The sequence below is a fragment of the Myxine glutinosa genome, chromosome 11 (genome assembly GCF_964187855.1).
Source record: "Myxine glutinosa chromosome 11, kmMyxGlut1.1, whole genome shotgun sequence".
Lineage (NCBI taxonomy): Eukaryota > Metazoa > Chordata > Myxini > Myxiniformes > Myxinidae > Myxine > Myxine glutinosa.
In genome coordinates, this window is record NC_136271.1 from 56,768,245 (window position 1) to 56,790,281 (window position 22,037).

At 45.6% G+C, this 22,037-nt stretch overlaps 1 protein-coding gene across 1 annotated transcript in view; it reads right to left on the bottom strand.

Annotated features, from left to right (window-relative positions):
* Positions 1 to 17,590, bottom strand: part of PWWP3A (PWWP domain containing 3A, DNA repair factor) — a 68,479-nt gene extending 50,889 nt beyond the window's left edge. Inside the window, exons 1-4 of the mRNA XM_068130702.2 lie at positions 17,342 to 17,590; positions 14,221 to 14,549; positions 13,699 to 13,827; positions 2,744 to 2,811 (exon numbers count right to left, since the gene is read on the bottom strand). Coding sequence (XP_067986803.2) covers positions 2,744 to 2,811; positions 13,699 to 13,827; positions 14,221 to 14,485 — 462 coding nt within the window. The 5' untranslated portion in view covers positions 14,486 to 14,549; positions 17,342 to 17,590. The remainder of the gene's footprint in view (positions 1 to 2,743; positions 2,812 to 13,698; positions 13,828 to 14,220; positions 14,550 to 17,341) is intronic.
* Between the last annotated feature and the right edge of the window lie 4,447 nt (positions 17,591 to 22,037).

The window sequence follows — 22,037 nt, forward strand, 5'->3', positions numbered from 1 at the left end:
AGATATGGTCCTCGTCTACCCCCCCCCCCCACCCCCCCAAAACACTACCACCCCATATATTTTTGAAGCACTAGGGTCCCCTCAACATGAAATCAACTGGTAACAGTAAATAAACTGGTTCTTACTATTCATTTTTCACACATATTTGATGGTACCCTTAAAATATATCTTTTCCGTGTCGTTATGTTCCCCGAGATGGCTGAAAGTGGTCTGAGTTATATAAGTTATATATCATCTGAAAGGTAATTATCTGCTGGTCATTATAAATGGCATATATTTTAGATTTAGTGTTACCATTGGCCTTAAAAATCAAGTCGAACAGCTATACCCCATGTTTCGCTGTCAAACTAACACTGACTAAGATATTCAAACTAATATTTCAAATCCAGCCGCACTAGACTTGATTGACATTAATAACAAATGCCTGGACATTCTTCATAAAAATACCTTTCATTTGATACCAAATGTGTATTTTTGTCAAAAAAAATCTATCAGATATGATGCTTCAAACAGAATGCAGGTATGCCGACAATCGCGATAACTGCACGAAATGATCGCGTTGATAGACATTGTCAGTCATGGAAGGTGCTTTAATTGGAAAGTGAAATATCATTCAATTGCTCATTGTTACTTGACAATATATTATTAAGTCACACTTTACCTCGATTTAGTTACAGGAATACATGCATGTTGCAAATGAAGCAGCTTTGTCAACCACTCGCTACTATTCAGAAATTTACCAGCTAGAACATCAGCTGGAATCTAGCATCAGCTAGAACTAGAAGAAGTTCACAAGAAAGCTTTTGAAGTAGTTTGTGATGTTGTAGATAAGGAGGTGTTACATAGCCACAAGGTTGTGAAACTATCAGACTTGAGAGCATTGCATGTTGCTCAGCTAGAAAGCAGCAATGTTGTTATACTGTAACAAATAAGGTGTGATTGTGTGTGAATTTAGCAATTCATATTTAATTGTGTTGAAAGTTAGCACAATGTTACCACATGGATCATCTGAGAAGCATATGCGGCAATTGTCGGCACACCTGCGGTCTGTTTACAGTGTCATATCTGATAGATGTTTACTGGTAAGAAGACATATTTGGTATCAAATGAAAGGTATTTTTATGAAGAATGTCCAGAAAGTTGTTGTTAATGTCAATCAAGTCTAGTGTGGCTGGATTGAAGATATAAGTTCGAATATCTTAGTCTGTGTTACGTTGGCACAGCAAAACATGGGGTATAGCTGTTCGACTTGATTTTTAAGGCCAATGGTAACACTAAATCTAAAATATATGCCATTTATAATGACCAGCAGATAATTACCTTTCAGATGATATATAACTTATATAACTCAGACCACTTTCAGCCATCTCAGGGAACATAACGACTCGGAAAAGATATATTTTAAGGGTACCATCAAATATGTGTGAAAAATGAATAGTAAGAACCAGTTTATTTACTGTTACCAGTTGATTTCATGTTGAGGGGACCCTAGTGCTTCAAAAATATATGGGGTGGTAGAGTTGTGGGGGGGGGGGGGGGGGGGTGCACGAGGACCATATCTGGCCCATGGCCTATTATACATTCATTTCCATCACTCTTCTCAACCAGTCACTTTCATCCTTCCTCAACAAATGACCAAACCATCTCAACATGTTTCTCTTCACAGCATCCATCACAGGCTCTATTCCCATCATCTTTCGCAATTCATCATTTGTCTTCCTCTCTCTCAACGATACTCCGCACATCCACCGAACCATTCGCATTTCCACCCTTTCCAGACTTCGTTGCTGCTCTACGTTCATTACCCATGTCTCGCTCCCATAAATCATAACACTTCTCACACATGCAGCATACATCTTTCCCTTCAGCTTCAACTTCAACTTCGACACTCCTCTCCTCATTAGCACGCCACTCAGTTCCCGAAACTTCTTCCATGCACATCTCACTCTAGTAACCGTTGCTGAGTCCGATCCACCTTCTCCATTCAGCATGTCTCCTAAGTAGCAAAATGTTTTCACACCTTCCAGCTTCACGCCATCTCCTAGATCAAACTCAACATTTCCTCCATCTGCAGCTCCCTCTGTGCACACCTTACACTTGATTGTAGCTGCCGCACTGGTTAATGACACTCCCAGACCACTACATTTTGATGAACCCACTCAGCGCACATTGTACATTGAATGGAATTCACTCCGACACCCTTCCTGCACACAGCACAGGGCCACTTCCCAGTTCTTTCCACCTCACCACATGCTTTACCACTTGCCATAACCTTCGTCTTTCCCATATTCACCTTCAGACCTTTTGTCTCCATACATTCCTTTCACTTGTTCATCTTCTCCTTCAGTCCATCTATACTCTCCGCAATCAACACCACATCATCTGCATATAACAACTCCCACGGTAAACCCTCCTTTACATTCCGAGCCAGCACCTGCATCACAGCTACAAATAGTAGTGGACTTGGTTCCGATCCCTGATGCACTCCCACCTTCACCTCAAACTCACCCCCATTCCAATCCTTAGTCCTTACAGCTGTGCGCGCTCTCTCGTACATTGCCATCAATGTACATAGTACATACTTGCAATGTATGAAAAAAATTACTCCACGACTTTTGGAAGATTGTGTAGCAACGAAACCTTCAAGGTTGCAAGCATTCGGAGTCGAGTTTTCACGTCATGGGTCAAATAACCCTGTGCAATGTAAATAAACCTTGGAAAGCTTAGATTTATGGGAACTCACCAATGCAGGGTAGTAAGTGTAATGTCTGTATTTAGCCCACACAAGATCTCCTTCTTCAATGGCTGGATCTTTGGGAAAGTAAAAAAGGAAAAATAAAAAGAAAGGAATCAAAGCAATTTTTGGAAGGGTAGGTCAAAAATTAAAAATTGAGACTCGATTGCAAACTATATAATTCTTAATTGGTTCAGACAATAATTACAAGACATCATGTAGAGCACGATACATGCAAAATCCACCCCTTCCCCCACAAAAGAGTTGCCATGGATACATAAAATTGTCCATTTCATTAAGATTAAAATTGACAATCTTGATCAAAGCTCAGGTCAATCGGATGAAAATTGATGATTTTTCATATCAAAATTGATATTAGATGTTTGACCTCGAGTTAACCTTTTGACCTCAACAATAGTTGGTTTCCCTATTTAGTGACTCAATATGCAATTGTTGTTCAATTTTCAAGTCAATCAGATGAAAAATGATGGAGTCAATCATGATGACCTTTGACCTGAAAATCAATAGGCCTCTTCCTTTTGACCAACTCTACCATCTGGTGAAGTTTCGTGAAGATCTTTTTAAAATTGTGACCTGTAGGCGATTGACAGACAAACAGACAGACTAACGCACAAGACCAACCAATATACTTGAAAAGTCTTCGATTTTGCAAGTAATAAATTGTTGGGAAAACTTTAACCAAATATGCCGTGAAGCATCTCTGGGCAGCATTTGGAAATTCCCAAAGTGTGGAGATCTTAATGGTTTACTTCAGAGGCCAATTACTAGTAAGGTCGATATATGGAAAATACCCCCTCAACCCCCAAAAAATTGCTACAAAAGGTTTCTCAACTGATTCTGGTAGGGTTTAGTGTACTTTATAACATACTAAAAGTTTACCAACGTAGGACCCCGGAAGTGTTTTTTTCAAGATGGCATCCAAGATGGCCGCCGAAACCTCTTAATGATCATAACTATGTAACTATCAACTCAAATTTGATGGTCTTGGTGTCTATCCCTAGGTTTTTGGGGGCAAGGAACACATTAAGACCATTAAAAATGAAAGTGGGCCATTATCTAACAGGTTGAGGGGGCATTTTCCATATATTGACCTGAAGAATGTGTCGAATTGGATCTAACTGAATAACTAATTCTCATCTTTCTCTTTTTCAGACATGATTCAACAATGAGTGCAAGCACAGCCAGTCAAGCTTTTTGTCCAATCTGCAAGGAGGAGATCGAGGATTCCAGTGATAACTGGGTTGCAATTCAGTGGAAGGGGGCGAAGGGAATAAATGAAGCCAGTGTAAAGCGGAAGGACGATCTTGTAGTTGAAGCCAGTACTAAAGTGCATAAAAGCTGTCAACAGTACATAAATGATAAAAACATTAAAAGCCATGTTGCAAAGAAAAGTAGTGGTTCTGTGCCACCAAAGAGAACCACAAGACAATCAAGTGGAGGTTTTGACAGTGAAAAGGATTGCGTATTCTGTGGATGTACAATTGATTTGGACAAGGGACACTTTAGCTGGGTACGGACTGACAAATTTGTGGAGACAATTGTGGAGGTCTGTGAATCCCGTTCAGATGATTGGGGACATACTGTAAAGGGTCGGATTGAATACTATTTACGAGATTTACATGCAGCAGACGGACTTTATCATCATTCGTGTAGTGGAAATTTCCGGTCCTTCAAGTCTGTGCCTTTAGAGTTCCAGAAAGCCCCCGAAGCCAAGCGCAGAAAGTGTGGTCGTCCTAAAGATGAAGATAAGTATGAAGCATTTCAGAAAATGTGTGCTTACCTAGAACTGAACAGTGAGGAACAACTAACTGTTACATCTTTGAGCCTCATAATGAAAGGGTATCTTTGTAATCCTGATTCGGAACCGTATGACAATTACAGTTTGAAAAAGCATCTTAAAGAACGCTTTAAGGACTCAATTTTTTTTGGTGAAAGAGAAGGCTTGGACGATATTGTTACGATGAGAGAACAAACGTCGCAGATTCTGAGATCATACTACAAGCAAACGTGTCAGGAAGGCGATGAAGAGTCCCAAAAACGCGCTATTATTGAAACTGCTGCTAGGTTAATCAGAAGTGATATAAAATCTCAGGTTTCTACCGTGACGAATCAGTATCCAAGTAGTGATGATTTAAAACTTGATTCAGCCCTATCGTTCATTCCGACTAGTCTGCGGACAGCACTGGAAACATTGTTCGTTGGGAAAGACACAAGACGCAAGGTTGTGGCAGTTGGTCATGCCATAATTCAGGCAGTTCGCCCACGAGCTGTCATTGCCCACGAGCTGTCATAGTCGTGATCTTGTCATCGAACAAACGTTGATGAGGTCTCTGAAGAGCACTGGTGGTCTAACTCGCGGCAGTGGGATGACCGAGGACATGCGAAACCTTTGGACCTTATCTGCACCTGTAATATCCGAGTACAACATTGCGATGCAGGATTTCACAAACCTAACCTATACTACAAGTCCGCAACACAAAGACTCAACTGAGGCGCGCATCAAAAGAGATGCATCTGATCTCGAGAAAATTCGGATAAAGCTTGCAGCCTGCTCACCCTTCACATCTGATCCTACTCTGAGAAACATTGTCAACGGGATAGTGGCTGGGCCAGATGTGAATGTACATGACTTTGAATCGGTTGGAAACAAGATCATTGAAGATATAATCGGAAAGTCGGCATTTACTTACAAATTCAAGCGGAAAGACAGAGCCAAAACCCTTGGGAATATCTCTGCTGTGAAGATTGCTCCTGATCGTACCATTGATCCTGCCCTTCTGGTGTCAAGGTCAGGAGATCTTTCCCTTGAAGAGGTTTTGACGTATGAACTAAGCCCCTACCCTCCAGCCCTCTTTGAGACCAGGAACATTCTTCGAACAGCAGACAAACCTCAGCTTGCTCAGGCAATTCGAGACCATGCTGCGGACTTATCAAGTGAGGCTGTGATGAACTCTATTCCCAAAACAGATTGTTACGTGCTTGATGGTGGCTCTTTGCTCCATTGTTTACCGTGGAACAAAGGCGACTCATATAATGCAATAGCTGAGTCTTATGCAGACTTCACTGTGAGACATTACGGACAAGCGACAGTGGTGTTCGATGGCTATGGTGAAGATCCCTCCATAAAAGACAACACACATCAGAGACGAGGAAAAAACCTGCACCCTATTGTTAGTTTCACTGCAGAAACAGAGTTTGCAGGCAAAAAGGACGACTTTTTGTCTCGTGACAAAAACAAGGCAGACATGATTGCTCTCATCAGCACAGCACTAACTAAAAGGGGATGCCATGTCATTCAGTCACCAGGGGATGCAGACGTTGATATCGTTAAGGCAACTGTTGAACGATCCCGTCATTGCACCACAACGTTGGTCGGTGAGGATACAGATTTGCTGATCTTGCTCCTTCATTACTCCAGAACAGACAATGAGATCATCTACTTCCGTTCTGATGCAAACAAGCAGTCAAAAGAACACAGAGTGTATAACATTACCCTGTTGAAAGAAACTTTAGGAGACGATGTGTGCAATGAGTTGCTCTTTGTACATGCCTACTCAGGATGTGATTCTACTTCAAGGATTTTCGGCATCGGAAAAAAGTCAGCCTTCCGGAAATTAGTGAAATCTGATCCTGTCATGAAGTCCTGTGCTAGTGCATTCATCCTTCAAAACAAATCTCAAGAGGACATATCAGATCTTGGCAAAGACCTGATGGTTGATCTCTTTGGTGGCAAGTCCAATGATACGCTATCATCACTGCGCCATATCATTTTCACCAAAAAAGTGGCAACTGCTCAAGCATTTGTCACTTCTGAACGGCTCCCCCCAACATCACCTGCAACAATATTCCATAGCCAACGTGTGTACTTTCAAATTATGGTATGGATGGGGATGGCAAATGAAATGAACCCAACTGAATGGGGATGGAAACAGGAAAATGATCAGTTAATTCCAATTATGACCCAAAACAATGCTGCACCTGACGAACTCTTGAAAATTATCCATTGCAACTGTTTGGGGGGATGCAAATCCTCTCGATGCAGCTGCAGACGCTATGGACTCCGCTGCACTGCTGCATGTGGCCCTTGGCAAACTGAAAACTGTGACAATCCAAACAACACTCAAGAGGTCGATACTGAGGAGGAGGATGACACTCAAAACTGAACGCTCTGAAACTTATTCGATGGACAAAGGTGTTTGTGCATTAGGTGACAGCTGAAGGTCATGAGTTCAATTTCATAATGATTCAACAGCTCAGTAATATCCAAAGTTGTCTTAATGTGTTCCTTGCCCCCAAAAACCTGGGGATAGACATCAAGATCATCAAATTTGAGTTGATAGTAACATAGTTATGATCATTAAGAGGTTTCGGCGGCCATCTTGGACGCCATCTTGAAAAAAACACTTTTCCGGGGGTCCTACTTTGGTAAACTTTTAGTATGTTATAACGTACGCTAAACCCTACCAGAATCAGTTAAGAAACCTTTTGTAGCAATTTTTTGGGGGTTAAACTGTATTTTGACCTGACTATACACCATGGAAGCAAATGAGTAACAGCCCATTGATTAAAAATTATATTGTTGGCGATCTGGTCAGAAGGTAAAATTAGAAGAGTTATTTCATAGTAGGTGTTAGCGCAGGTGGGATGTAGTTCCCATAAATAAGTGTCGAGCATGTGTTTGAAAATATATTGTCCCTCTCCTCATGCCCGTGCAAGTGTCTTTCCAAACCCGCTTGTAGTCCCTCTCCTGACATTATTGAGTCAGTCGTTTATCTATCCCGATATGGAATTTCTTTCGGCATCAGCCAACGGCACGGCCAAGAGCACGGTCGTGGGTCATCGCACAGGCTGCTAAGCATGCCCATAAAACGCGTCTGTCAGTGGTCTGGATTTTCCTCACTTACCAGCCAACGGGCACGTGTCATAAATCAACATCTGTCAAGCTGCGTCAATCACAGGATGAGCCACAGACAGTTTGATGGGCCCCGCGTGACGTAATACAAGCATGCAACCAACACGCGTTGCACTTCTTAGTGATTCTTGATATACCCCGCAGTCCTGGTTTGTTGGTGGATCGCTGTTGTTCATTGTTGGAGAGTTCCTGGTGGTTTGGGTTCAGGACAAGCCGTGTTTTGTGAGGATCTTGTGCACTGGGAAAATGGTTAGTACTGGCATGCAAGGTGCCCTCTTGAGGACATGCCCACACCAGACCACTGTGCACCCAAATGAGGATCACACTACATATGTGAGCATTGCCGGATGGAAAAGGTTTCTTTTGTCTTGTCGATCCCTTGCCGAGTCCCATGGTCTCCCGAGTGAATGGAATATTTAGGCGTAATTGAAGGCAATCATAGTTCCAAGAAACATTGATACAATATACAGTCAAGCCTGTGTAGAATGACCGCTCATGTGAGATGGAAGAAGTGGCCTTTATAGACAGGTTGTCTTTCTGTACAGGTTTGCAGACGCCATCTTGGCCGCCATTTTTCTGCAGTACAGCGAAGATATTCAAGCACAAGTAACTAAATGTATACAAGTAAGCAAACCTGCCTTTGTGACCTTTATTACCTCCACCACCAAAGGTGGACTGAGGTTATGTTTTCACCTCTGTCTGTGAACACATCTCAAAAAGTTGTGGATAGATTCGGACGGGGAAGTGACGTTCGGAGTACCAGCGATGTCACAACAATGGCAGTGCTTTTTTCACCAGTTATTCTGGGTAGGTAGCCATCGTCTTCCCAGCGTTGTTTGTCTGTGGTCTACCCTTTTAAATGCTGAGCATCAAGCAAGGAAGCAGCACATATCAATTTTGAAGTCTTTTGTATGACCAAGTCGGGATTCAAACCGCAGACCTCCCAGATGTGGAGCTGATGCTCTAACCACCCAGTATAGACTCTGGTATCGATCGCAGAGATCTGCAAGAGATTTGTCGGTGTGTTTTGTGTGAAAACTGTTTTCGGCTTGGAAAGGTGACCAAATTTACAATGGAATTAATGACCATTGTTAACAGGTTTGAGCTTACGAAGGGAAACAAACTGGGTGGTCGCTGATTGTGCTAGACGGGCGATTGTTCTGTACAGGTTATTTAACACATTTTCTTTGTGGGGGAAAATATAAGTGGTCACTATGAACAGGTGGTCTTTCTGTAAAGGTGGTCGCTAAGTCAGGTTTGACTGTATTTGTTACCGTCTCTGATCGCCATTGTGTGGCTGTGCTCTTCTTCCTCCACATTTCTCTCTGTAATAAATCCCTCTTTTTGGAGAACTTATGTCGTGTGGTGATCGGAACCTGGCTCCATCGCGCTAAGCAACAATAGATATATTAACCTGTTAGACGGGCAGATTGGTAAAATAAAATTTGTTTGCAATCAGGGATGTTCGATTTACTCACAGGGCTCTGTCCAATTAAATTGACAAAATATTACCCTCAACTACAAATTAATGCAAATATTCCCAACATCACAAACTCAACAGCATAGAAAGAATGTATCAAAAACTTAATTCTCCCAAACACAGCCAGTAAATGAAAAATCATCAAATAAAAATCCCCCCTTTTTTTGTTTTCAACCACTATTTGAGACATTACCTCGACTACACATTCAAATATACATTCTCCAAGTTCACCATTGTTCACACCCAAACTTTATGTTTACACAGAGATGGGTTAAAGTGTAAATAAATGCGATCAGGAAATATACATCACACTTGGATTCAAATATGTCTCCAAAAGATGGATTTTGCTTTTGACCGATTGTAATTGATGGAGAGAGCTCGGGGAGATGCATTCAAGTTATCTATCAAATACATGGACCATGTGGATCATGTGGTACTATTCAACTACTAACAAATAAAACTAGATCGGCACTCAGTAGAGTGCATACCTCTGCCAGGCTGAACCGTTTGTTTTGTATTACACCGACAGGCCGGATCTGGATCAGGACCTGAACCAAAATCGAATCCGCTTGTTCTAGTTGCCGAACCAACTGATCCACTAAGTTTTGTCCGAATCCATTCACAACTTTGTGAGATATCCTGCTATATATAAAATCGGGTTTAGCCCCATCACTCAAAGGTGAATAATCACTTTTAAAAATCTGTGATCTGGATCCTGATTCAGATCTTCACCAAAATCTAATCATTTTGTCTTTATAACACACCCAATCTCTTCACCAAATGCCATCCAAATCCATCCACAACTTTTTTGAGATATCCTGTTCACATACTAACAAACAAGCAGGGCCGAAAACATAACCGGTGGCGGAGGTAATGAATGAAACAGCAATTAGCAATACTGTCAATGTAATTCCAGGGTGAATCGAGCACTGTCCTGAAAAAAGGCTGTCTAACATCAAATTTATGTTATATGTAGCACTGATTGTCCTGTGAGGCATTGAAACAATGGCCAAATAACTTTTATAAGTATGGACTTCAACCAGTCTCAGTGGTGTAATGTTTTGAGTGTCCACTCTGAGTCTGGGAGGTTCGAAACCCAGCTAGTCATGCTAAAGACATTAAAAATGGTACGTTCCTTGCTTGATGCTCAACATTTAAGAAAAGGATAAAGCACAGACAAACCATAGGTTGGTAATTATGGCACAGGCTTTGATGGGCCAAATGGCCTCTTCCTGCATTAAGTTTCATGTAAAGGAACTCTATTTATCTTCTGGTTCATCAGTACTTCTGTCTACTTCAATAATCATTTGACAAGACAAGTAAAAACACCACAGATTATGATACATCTGATAAGACTGTGGATGACAAATCTGTGGATGACAAACTTCCCGGCAAATGTCTGCTGCTCTTCTTCTGCTCCAATCGGTTCTTCTGATCATGTGCTTGTTAAAGTGGACATCTCTCTGGCCACTCAGAGAGCCTCCTCAGCACCGACGAGTCTGGCATTTCACTCAGGCTGACTGGCACGGGCTGCAAGCAGCCATCAATCACCTGGATTGGTCTCCCATCTCTACTGCCTCTGACATCAATTCTTCCTGGGAATTCTTCCAAAGCAAACTGCTCTCTCTCATGCACAGATTTATCCCATCTCGTCTTCAGTTGTCTTTCCCTTCCTCCCGTCCATGGTACACTGAATCTTGTGGTGAGGCAGTTGCCCTGAAACAACTTGCCTTTGCCTCTTGGAAGGCAAAGCCAACTGAAGGTAATCTCAGTTCCTTCCACCCAAGCCGTTCCTTATCAACTGTTTCCATGGAGTGCTTAAGCCACATGCCTAATGAATGTGCATTTACCGCATCAACATCTGTGCTCATTAAGGAGGGTCTATTGGGGGGGGGGGGGGGGGAGAGGGGGCGGAGGGAGAGGTCAATGAATCAATTAATAGATATATTTATTTTTTTCGATTATTTAATTATTCAAATAATTCCCAAAAGGTAGCAGATTCTGATAAAACACTGGTTGTTTAGGTATGCTATTAGCCAGTTAATTGATGAATTAAATTTTTTTTTTTTTAGCCGCGTCGCAGACGCTGCTAATAGAGTGCCCTCTGCTGTTGTTGTTGTTGTTGTTGTTGTTGTTGTTCTTGTTCTTGTTCTTGCAGAGAAGACAAAACCTCAAAGCTCCACCCATTCTGGGAACCATAGCTCCACCCATTGTGGGAGAGGCCTCATATAAACAAATATCCACCATTTTATTAACTCGCATAGCTTTGAGGACTGTTTTGTAGGCCCGTGGTGTCTTCCTCTCTCACACAGTTTTATTTCAAATCAAATTCGATATATCATTTCATTTTTCACAGTCGCTAACATAGTTTTAGACTCGGTTGAAAAAAAACTGGAAGAAAATCCGATGAAAGTTGCCCTTTATAGAACGAAATGAATTCTCAAAGGCCTGTAACTTCAAGTCCATTGATATATTTTTTTTAAATCGCGGCATGGTCAGTCATACACCGCCCGAAATAACAGATGGGAAAATGCCGAGATATATTAAAAATTCGTCCATTTGATGACAATTGTCACGATGAAATATTTAATTTATACGTCGTCACAATAATGTGGAGAGAGGAGCATAGCTTCGTTCACGTGTCGCCACACACGGGAAATTGCCGAGATATATTTTTTTTAAATCGCGGCATGGTCAGTCATACACCGCCTGAAATAACAGACGGGAAAATGCCGAGATATATTAAAAATTCGTCGCCACACACGGGAAATTGCCGAGATATATTTTCACTTTGCACAAAAATAACATCAAGTAATCGAATCAATAGGAATGTCCTGTGCCTATAACATCGACGTTATAGGCACAGCTGCATCTAGGCATTGTGTAACATCGACGCGGCTTTTGTTTTAATTAAAACTTTTTGTACTTGTTAATTATGCAATTAATCAATTAAGCAATCAATTGACGAGCCTCGACTTGGTATACAAAAAAATAATAATAATAATAATAATAAATCGTAAACCGCTCCCTCCCATTTCTGTCTGTCTACATGTGCTGCACCCCAGCAATGCCGTGCGCTGGATGATATGTTATTTATTTATTTATTTGGCTTGGGGTGGAGTACTTCGAATGTATCTGTTCTTGTCCTTCTTTATTAATGCTTAAAAAAGACGAGCAAAACAGCAATTGTTTGTGGAAGATTATCAATTTGTAGTTTAATCCACCCCCTACTCCACCTTCATTCCATTTTATCGAGGTATTGAAGCAATTATTTTTGCAGACCACTCAACTTGACGCTTCTGACTTACTGAAATCAGACTCAGTTTTGTCAGCCACCTTCACAGTTCAATTACAAGGCCCTGAAGGAGAACAAACAAAAGAGGAAAACACGTGTGACTCAATCTGTGAACAGGACCTGATAAAGTCCATATGGGTTCACGCTCATCACACTCTCAGCTCTGCCTGTACCTATTGCGTTCTAGCAAGGGAAGGGTATTTCAACATGGTGGCTGCTTGCCCTATGAGCACGTGCTGCAGGTGTGCTCTAATTGTATATACAGTTCGGTGAACACACCCCAGCACATGTGTTCTACCAAGCTCGATTTGCATGCCCCTAAATGCCACCTCTGGATATAGAAGCAAGGCCATGAGCTTGAAATATGCACGCATCACATAGTTAGGCGCATGCTCATCACGCAAATTCACACTGTTTTACTGTTCTTTACATCAAATTTTGACTCAACATTTTTTGAAACTGACTTCACAAAATAAAAATACTCAAGTTCTACAGTGACACCAGTTTTAGTACTATTTGAGATTTGATGCCTACATTTATCTCGTTGATAGCTGAAAGTTGTACAGAGCTAACAATTGTTGTAGAAAACACAATAAAGGTTTATATGTGAAGAAAATTTTCTTCAGCAAACATTAAAATCGTCCTAGTATTATTTTGCTGCGAGTTAGTAGGTAGATGATCGAATATATGACAGGAGCGTTCTGCGATTACGAGGTTGCTGGTATGAAAAGCGCTGAAATTTGATCAGTAGGTGTCGTGAGAAACAGTAATTTAAACATGGATACTGATGTTTATGAACGTCGATTCATCAGCAAATAAAATACGGTCGTGTCACCAAAAAAATATATATACAGTGTGTGTGTATATATATATATATATATATATATATATATATATATATATATATACATATATATATATATATATATATATATATATATATATATATATATATATATATATCTGAAATATATATATTTGTATATATTTTATATATATATATATATATATGTAAAATATTTGTATATATATATATATAAAAAATCTGTTTAGGTGGCCCGGCAGACCACAAAAAAAAATAAAGCATGACCCCTGATGATACTTGGATATTGGTAGATTGTGAGGCCTAATGGCCTCCTGCATTGAAGTTCCTTAATGCTTGAATGTTAGAGTCACAATACCAATCATATTACCAACACATCATGCATGATTAATACAAGTCAGCATGCAAGACAAATGTTGATCTGAAGAACTACCGTTGAATGATATCGAGATAAACTCCTCTTCCTCCTCCTTCTCCTCCTCCTTCTCTTGGTCCCAATCACCATTCGTCTCAACAATGGCTCGAGAACATAGTTCAGACTCTTGAGGAAGGGAGGCACATTCTGCACGGAACAACATATGCACAAAGATACGAATGTGTTCAAATAAACAACACATATATGTAAATGCAGTTTGCAATCTTCATTCATTAAGATTACTTCAATGACTTTTATAATATCAGAAGAAAGTACAAAAACTATTTCAGAGAATTCCACAAAAGATACAAGTTCGTTCAAACTACTCGACATCAACGATTCTGTGTGAGAATCGACTTTACAGGTATTTACATCAACGAGAACCAATTGATGCATGACAAAGCAAGGATTCGTATTTGAATATAGCAGATGAGAGAGAGATTTGGTGGTCTATTCAAACAAGCATAGTCAAGTTCTAGAGCAAGTAGAGAATAGCTCAAAGTTCAACGACGGGAAAAAAATGAATGCAGGACTACGCACCTGGATGGTCTCCTTGGTGCACATCAGCAATGGAAGGCACAAGAGCTTCTTCCTTCGGAGCATCTTCGGCCGTGTGGATTTTCACCGATTGCTTGCAGAATGTTTCCAAAGATGCTATCTGCTTGGGATCGTGGAGATGAGCAGATGACGTGGTCTTAGATTTCCTTCGTCTCTTTGCATAATTGAAGCTCTTCGATGATTCCACTGTTGTCCTCAGAATTGACTTTGATGTTAGCCCCTTCTTTTGACCACACCGGACTTTCATCCTTTAAGGGTTCCTTTTCCACCAAAGCTTTCAGAAGAGCGAGTGATCAGCTTGTGTTCCAGTACTATTTGAAAATAATACATTTCACTTTGAAGCTCTTAAAGCTTAAGCAATCATTTATTTATTGAAAAATCCAGTGATTCTAGGGCTTGATTATATTGCAAAATATTTTTCAGATTCGTATGGCATTCCAAAGGGATATTGATTGTTGTGATCGTTCATCAACTAAATTGGTTTCAAATAATTTATACAGCATCACAAAAAACTATGAGAACTATGTGAGTCCATAGGTTCCCAGCCTCCCTTTCACCAACACCCATCCACTCCCCACCCCCCAAAGATGAATTTCTGCACCAGCAACACAGCTCTGGAGAACACCTGATCCGAGTAAAGGTAATCGTGGGCAAACTACAAACAGAAAAATGAATTTCTCATTTTCAATTTGTTTTAGCCATGTGTAAACAATCACCATTCAAGAGCATTTCATAATCAAACGGTGCACAGTTAGGTGAGTGGGTGAGTGATTGTGGGCGAGAGTGTGAGCGAGTGGGTTGAGTGGGTCGAGTCAGAAGGCAGATTGTAGGAAAGGAAGCATGGAGACCTATGGCCATGCATCAATTCTGCAGAGGTCCGGGGCCACAAATAACTTTATTATTTAGTTATTTATAGTATACAATGTGGAGGCTGATGGAAGAGCTAGAAAAGTGGAATGGATCAGGATGTAACAGACTGAAAAGAACAGTAGAAAGAGTGGAAGGGGTAAACATCAACAGCAGGGATGAGGGACAAACTAGAGGGAGACTTGGAGAAACTAGAACGCCACTCAGTAGAGTGCATACTCCCGCCGTGGGTGGCCGCTGCTGAGCCCTATCTTCCAATGGTAAAAAAAAAATCCTTCAAAAAATTCCCGGATCCGGAATAATATCCTGAGATTCACCAAAAACGAATCAATTCTTCCTTATCACAAGGGCAATCATCCCACCAACTTTCATCCAAATCCGTTCAGAACTTTTCCAGATATCTTGTTCACAAACACACGAACATACGAACATACGAACACACACGGACGGACACGATCAAATGCATTACTCCCTGGCGGGAGTAATAAGGGATGTGGGGAAGAAGGATAAGGGAGGACATGGGGTGAACAAGATTGAGACAGCCACAAACTCTCAATCGCAGAAGTGGAAGGAAAAACTGGAAAATTGGAAAAAAAAAAGTGGGCTTGTGGAGAGTGAAACTGCCAGCATTATGGATCAAGGATGCCCTTGTAGCTTCTGATTCGCCAGGCGACTGCAAAACCATCAAAACTTGTTGTCGACGTAAATGACGAGTATCGGTTCTTATGCCACAGTAGATCAGGTTATGCCTCGGTTAATTAAAGTTCGTTATAGGTGAGGGCGAGACTACCGGAAGTAAGCTGTAACACGTGCCCTTTTGTGGTTTGTTTTCAAAGTATCCAATCACGTGACTGTTGTCGCGAAGGGGGCACTAACCGGAAGTTACGTAGTTCCGCGGGTGCCTATTGTCTTTGAATTGCATCAACGATTCCAATCGAGCATACTAAATGCATATTCTGGCATCATTTCTTGTTTTGAGAGCAACAAGGAATGATTTAGGTCCATTTTCACCACTTTCAGATCCTACATCCACCATGGTGATGGCCCCCATAACCCCCCCTAACATCTGTGGTACCATTGGCATTTTTCTACACCCCCACTTGTGTTAACCACTTAAATGGGTTTCCTTTCAGATTTGGCTGGTAGACTACAAGTTCAGTACTCAAACCATCGAAGTCACCTTTGTGAAAGTCAAAGGAGCGAGTCTCGTCTGCAGTGTGGGGATGACTCAGTAGACTGAAGTAAGATATCAATGCAGCAATGATCACCAAGTCCAAGGGGATCAATATCATTACCTCCAGCACCGAAGGTGGATGGAGGTTGTTTTCACCCCTTTTCCGTTTGTTTGTGACCAGGATATCTCAAAAAGTTATGGACAGGTTCAGACGAAACTTGGTGGACCAGTGAGAGGAGGAGGGGCGGGGGGGGGGGTGGAAAGTAGAAAAATCCAGACGAACAAAGGGTATTTGTTTTCATTTGGCCTTACGTCACCATGGGGACGTGACCAAAATGCGGCAAATAAATAAGAGCATGCGTCACGTGCTCACTATTCAGTTACCAAGTTTCGTGTAGTGCGCTCGCCAAGCGGCTTAAGCACTCAAACTCGTACTCCATTCGAAATCATTGCTAAGGAACGACTGGCTTGGCAAGCAGCTTAGCAAGCGCTAGCTAGATTCTTGGTGGGTGAACACACCCCTGTTGTACAATTAGGGAGGAGGGAGGAGGGAGGAGTAATTGCCAACCAAGGGGGGGAATTGGTCACTAAAACAGTACGCCGACACAAACAAAAACCTATCCTTTAGAAATGCAGATAATTAAGAGGTTTTCAACAGGTTTGGACGAAGAGAATCAAGGACTCGCAAACAAATGGATTCCGTCTTTGGTGTTTCAACCCTTTAAACCCTTTTTGGTGTTTCAACCCTTTAAACCCTTTTTGGTGTTTCAACCCTTTAAACCCTTTTGTTTCAACCCTTTTCAACTCGGCGCCAAATTCTTCGACACTCTCTAAATCAACCAAGATTAAAATCGCCAGCCATTTTCACGTGTTCCAAACAACAACGAACTACGAAGGACCCTTTAAATCTCAAGCACATGGAAACAAAACAAATAAACAAGTACAAGCAAACAGACATCCGGGTTACAACAAACCGACGACACCCGCCCAGATTTACAACCTACGGAATGTTCGCTCAAAAAAACTTATTCCCAAAAATCAATATGAAACCCACGGACCAACCTTGACATACGACTTTGCTAATCGTCGTACATTTCTTGCAACACCTCCGCAGTGAAGCGCGTCGCCAGCCTGCCACACCACACCCCCGCAAGACGTCACGGCAGATTAGAAAGATGAATGCGACTTTTCATTTCATTTGGTTAATGGTTTCCTTTCTGGCAAACACTTGAAATTATAAACTAGAAAGCTAAGTTATTACTTGAAATCACAAGCTTTATGTATGATTAATTACTAGTTTCGACTGGACCCTGTGAGTATGTGCCTGCTCGCACCACCGCCTGCTGCACCGCCCCGATAATAACCAAACAAAACATCGCTTAAAAAAGAACAGCGATGCGAATCACGAAGCCACAATCGAAACATAATATTTGACAAAATTACTGTGTTGTGATAAGTTCGGCTTATTCAATTTCTTGAGGTGTTTCCGTTTGTACCATTTGTTATACCGTACCGAAGTGTAGGCTGGAGATTAATTTGTTGGAAAATATGAATTTGACAAGAGAACAATGGAACAGACAGACAGGAAATGAAAAGTTTCAAAAGCAATGGCTGAATGGGTCGACGTTCTTTGTTCCAAAATTGCATTTTCGTGGTTGGCGTGCGTGTGTTTGTGTTTGGAAAACGCCCTTTAAATCTCATTTTCCGGTACACATTCCCACATTGTTATATCGGTATCTTAGAGTTATTATGAACCCGTCATGGGTAAGGGCCTTACTTATAAACTTGGCGGATGTGTGGCAGGCACTCCGTGTTGGTCAAGACATCTGCAGCAAGCAAGTGCTGGTGTGAGGTGTGACATTGGCCACTGGGGTTCATGGTCATTAGACATTACCCTGCGCTCGCGAAGCGAAAAGCAGGGTTAGGTTAGGTTCGGTAAAGCCCGTCAAAAATGACGGGTTGGAACAGTTTATTTGACGGTGCAGCCTATTTGACGTGAGCGTGCCAAAGTCTGAAGCCTGGGTCCTATGTCAGGTGTGCTTATATCTTCTTTATTTATTAGATATTGTGGTGCTGTGCACACACGACTCGATTGCCAGAAAGGTAGGTCACAACGCGTGGATACAAACGAAAGCACTTTAATACAAGTTCGCACATCAGCACTGGGCGGGCTCGACCTTAGAGCCTGCATATATGTCCCGAGGCCACGCCTTGCCCCCGGGCGTGGCCGAACGGCCGAAAGGCGGGGCATGTATTTCAGTTCCACGCCCGGACGCTCGCGCCACCCACTGGTGCGCGGAATTGTTGATCCTTGTGCCCGCCACACGCGCCCCCCCCAGAATTCCCACGCACCTGAAGGGTGAGCTTGCGGGGAAGCCGGATGACCCGGCCGAAACGCCCCCTAGCGATGCGTGCAGGGCTGGGGGGTAGCGGGACGGCGGGGCTGGGGGGTGCCGGGGGCCTGACCGCCGGGGGGCGGCCTCGACATGGAGGCAGAGCTGCTTGCGGGGGGTGTTCCAGATCGAGGTGGGCCGGCTTGAGGCGGTCCACGGAGATACGATCCGGGGCACCGCCGATGTCCACCGTGAAATGTTTGTCCCCGGTCTCCAGCACGCGGAAGGGCCCGTCGTACGGGGGCCGCAGCGGTGCCCGGTGGGCGTCGTGCCGGACGAAAACGTACTCCGCCGTGCGAAGCTCCGGGGCGACGTGGGAGGACGGGCAACCGTGGTGTGCCGTCGGCACCGGGGCGAACCTCCAGGCGGTCTCCTGCAGGGTGGAGCGCTGTTGCGCCGCAGACCAAGGAGCCGTGGAGTCGGGGATAAATTCGCCCGGCACCCGCAGCGGTTTTCCGAAGACCAGCTCCGCCGAGGACGCGCGCAGGTCGTCCTTGGGCGCCGTCCTGAGGCCCAGCAGGACCCAGGGGAGCATGTCGGCCAGCTGCCGTCGCGGAGGCTGGCCCAGAGCGTGGCCTTCATCGAGCGATGAAAGCGCTCGCACAGGCCGTTGGCCTGGGGGTGGTATGCCGTGGTGCGGTGCAGTTTGACACCGAGCCCTTGCGCCACCACTCCCCAGAGCTCCGAGGTGAACTGGGGGCTGCGGTCGGACGAGATGTCCGAGGGGGCACCAAACCGGGCAACCCACGTGGCGATGAAGGCTTGCGCGATGTCAGCCGCAGTCGTCGCCGCCAATGGCATGGCCTCCCGCCACCGGGTGGTGCGGTCCACCATGGTGAGGAGGTGGGTGAACCCCCGCGAGGGGGGCAGAGGTCCCACCAAGTCGACGTGGACGTGGTCGAACCGACGCTCTGGCACCGTAAACGGGGCCAACGGGGCCTGGGTGTGGTGGTGGACCTTTGTGCGCTGGCACGCGAGGCACGTCCTGGCCCAGTAGCGGACGTTCTTCCTAAGGCCATGCCAGACAAACTTCGCCGCGACGAGCTTCTGGGAGGCCTTCGTGCCCGGGTGGGATAGGCCGTGGATGGCGTCGAAAACCGGGCGCTGCCAGCCAGCGGGCACGATGGGGCGAGGCCGGCCGAGGGAGATGGCGCACAAGAGGGCCGTGCCCGCGACGTCGAACGGCACCTCGGTGACGCGGAGGCCCGTGACGGTGGTCCGCAAGGCCTGGACGTCGGGGTCGGCGGTCTGGTCCTCCGCCATCCAGGCATAGTCGATCCCGAGGTGGACCGCGTGCGCGACGGATCGGGAAAGGCAATCCGCCACCGGGTTGTCTTTACCCGCGACGTGACGGATGTCCGTCATGTACTCAGACACGGCAGAGAGGTGACATTGCTGCCGGGCCGACCATGGCTCGGCGACCTTGGCCATCATGAACACAAGGGGCTTGTGGTCGACGAAAGCCGTGAACGAGCGGCCCTCGAGCAGATGGCGGAAGTGTCGGACCACCAGGTGGAGCCCGACCAGCTCGTGGTCGAAGGTGCTGTAGCAGCATTCGTGCGGGCGCAGCTGCCGGCTAAAAAACGCCAGCGGCTGCCAAGCACCACGCACGCACTGCTCGTGCACCGCACCCACCGCGTAGTCCGATGCGTCGGTGGTGAGGGCGATTGGTGCATCGGGCGCCGGGTGCGCCAGCATGGTGGCATTGGCCAAGGCCAGTTTTGCGCCCGCAAACACCACGGCCATCGGCTCCGACCAGGCGATGTCACCTTTGCCCGGCTTCCCCCGGAGGGCCTCGTGCAGGGGGCGCAAGAGTTGGGCGACGCGGGGCACAAAGCGGTGGTAAAAATTGACCATGCCCAGGAATTCCTGGAGCCCCTTGGTCATGCGGGGGCGCGGGAAGCTCTTGACGGCCTCCACCTTGGCCGGTAAAGGGATGGCCCCGTGCCTGGTGATGCGGTGCCCCAAGAAGTCAATGGCGGTGACGCCGAAACGGCACTTCGCGGGGTTGATGATCAGGCCATGCTGGCCCAGGCGTTCGAAGAGCGTGCGGAGGTGGAGCAGGTGCTCCTCCCAGGACGCGCTCGCGACTAGGATGTCGTCCAGGTAGACGTAGATGAAAGGTAAGTCGCGCAAGACGCTGTCCATGAGCCGCTGGAACGCCTGGGCCGCATTCTTCAACCCAAAAGGCATCCGCAGGAACTCAAAGAGGCCGAAAGGGGTGATGACGGCCGTCTTTGGGACATCGTCCGGTTGTACGGGGACCTGGTGGTAGCCCCGGATGAGGTCCACCTTGGAGAACACGGTCGTGTTTGCCAACCGGGCGGAAAAGTCTTGGATATGCGGGACCGGGTAGCGGTCGGGGGTGGTGGCATCGTTGAGCCGGCGGTAGTCACCGCACGGCCGCCATCCGCCGCCGGGCTTTGGCACAATGTGCAGTGGAGAGGCCCATGCGCTGTTGGAGCGCCGTACGATGCCCAACCGTTCCAGCGTGGCGAACTCCACTTTCGCCATGGCGAGCTTCGTGGGGTCGAGGCGGTGTGCCCGGGCGTAGACCGGTGGGCCGACGGTGGGGATATGGTGCTCCACCCCGTGTTTGATGGCCACCGCTGAAAAGGTGGGCCGCGTGAGTGCCGGGAAACTGGCGAGGAGGCGGGTAAACCCGTCCGCTGCCGGAAGCGTACAGACTAACCTCGCCGGGACGGAACCCTTCAGCAAGCCGCTTGGCAAGCCGCTCGGTGAGCCGCTCAGCGAGCTGCTCAACGAGCCGCTCAGCGAACAAGCGAGCGAGCTGAAGGTTTCGGCCTGGACGAGACGTCGACGCTGAACGTCCACCAACAGCCCATGTGCACAAAGGAAATCCGCACCGAGCAGGGCCATTGGCACGCTGGCAGTGACGAACGACCATTTGAAGCACTGCCCTCCGAACCGCAGTGAGAGGCAATGCTTCCCAAATGTGCAGATGGGTGTTCCGTTGGCGGCAAGCAAAGCGGGGCCCCGGCCCGCGGCTTGCTTGTCGGACGCGGAGGCAGGGAGGACGCTTACCTGCGCTCCCGTGTCGCATAGAAAACGATGACCAGACGAGGTGTCCGTGATGAACAGGAGGCTGCCGGAATGGCCGACGCTCATGGCCGCAAGTGAGCACCGGCCTGGTCGTTTCCCGACCCGTCAAAAGAACACGGCGGGTGGCACGTTCTAGCCTTGCGGCCGAACCTGGCGTGATAGTAGCACCAGGTTTGCGGCGGTGGCGGCCGCGTCGGCCGTGCCGGCGGCGGTGGTGGTGGCGGCGGCGGTAGTGGGTGGGGCGTAGCAGCGGCCAAGAGGGAAGCCGGGGGCGCTGTGGCCGCCGCGCCGGGATCCACTAC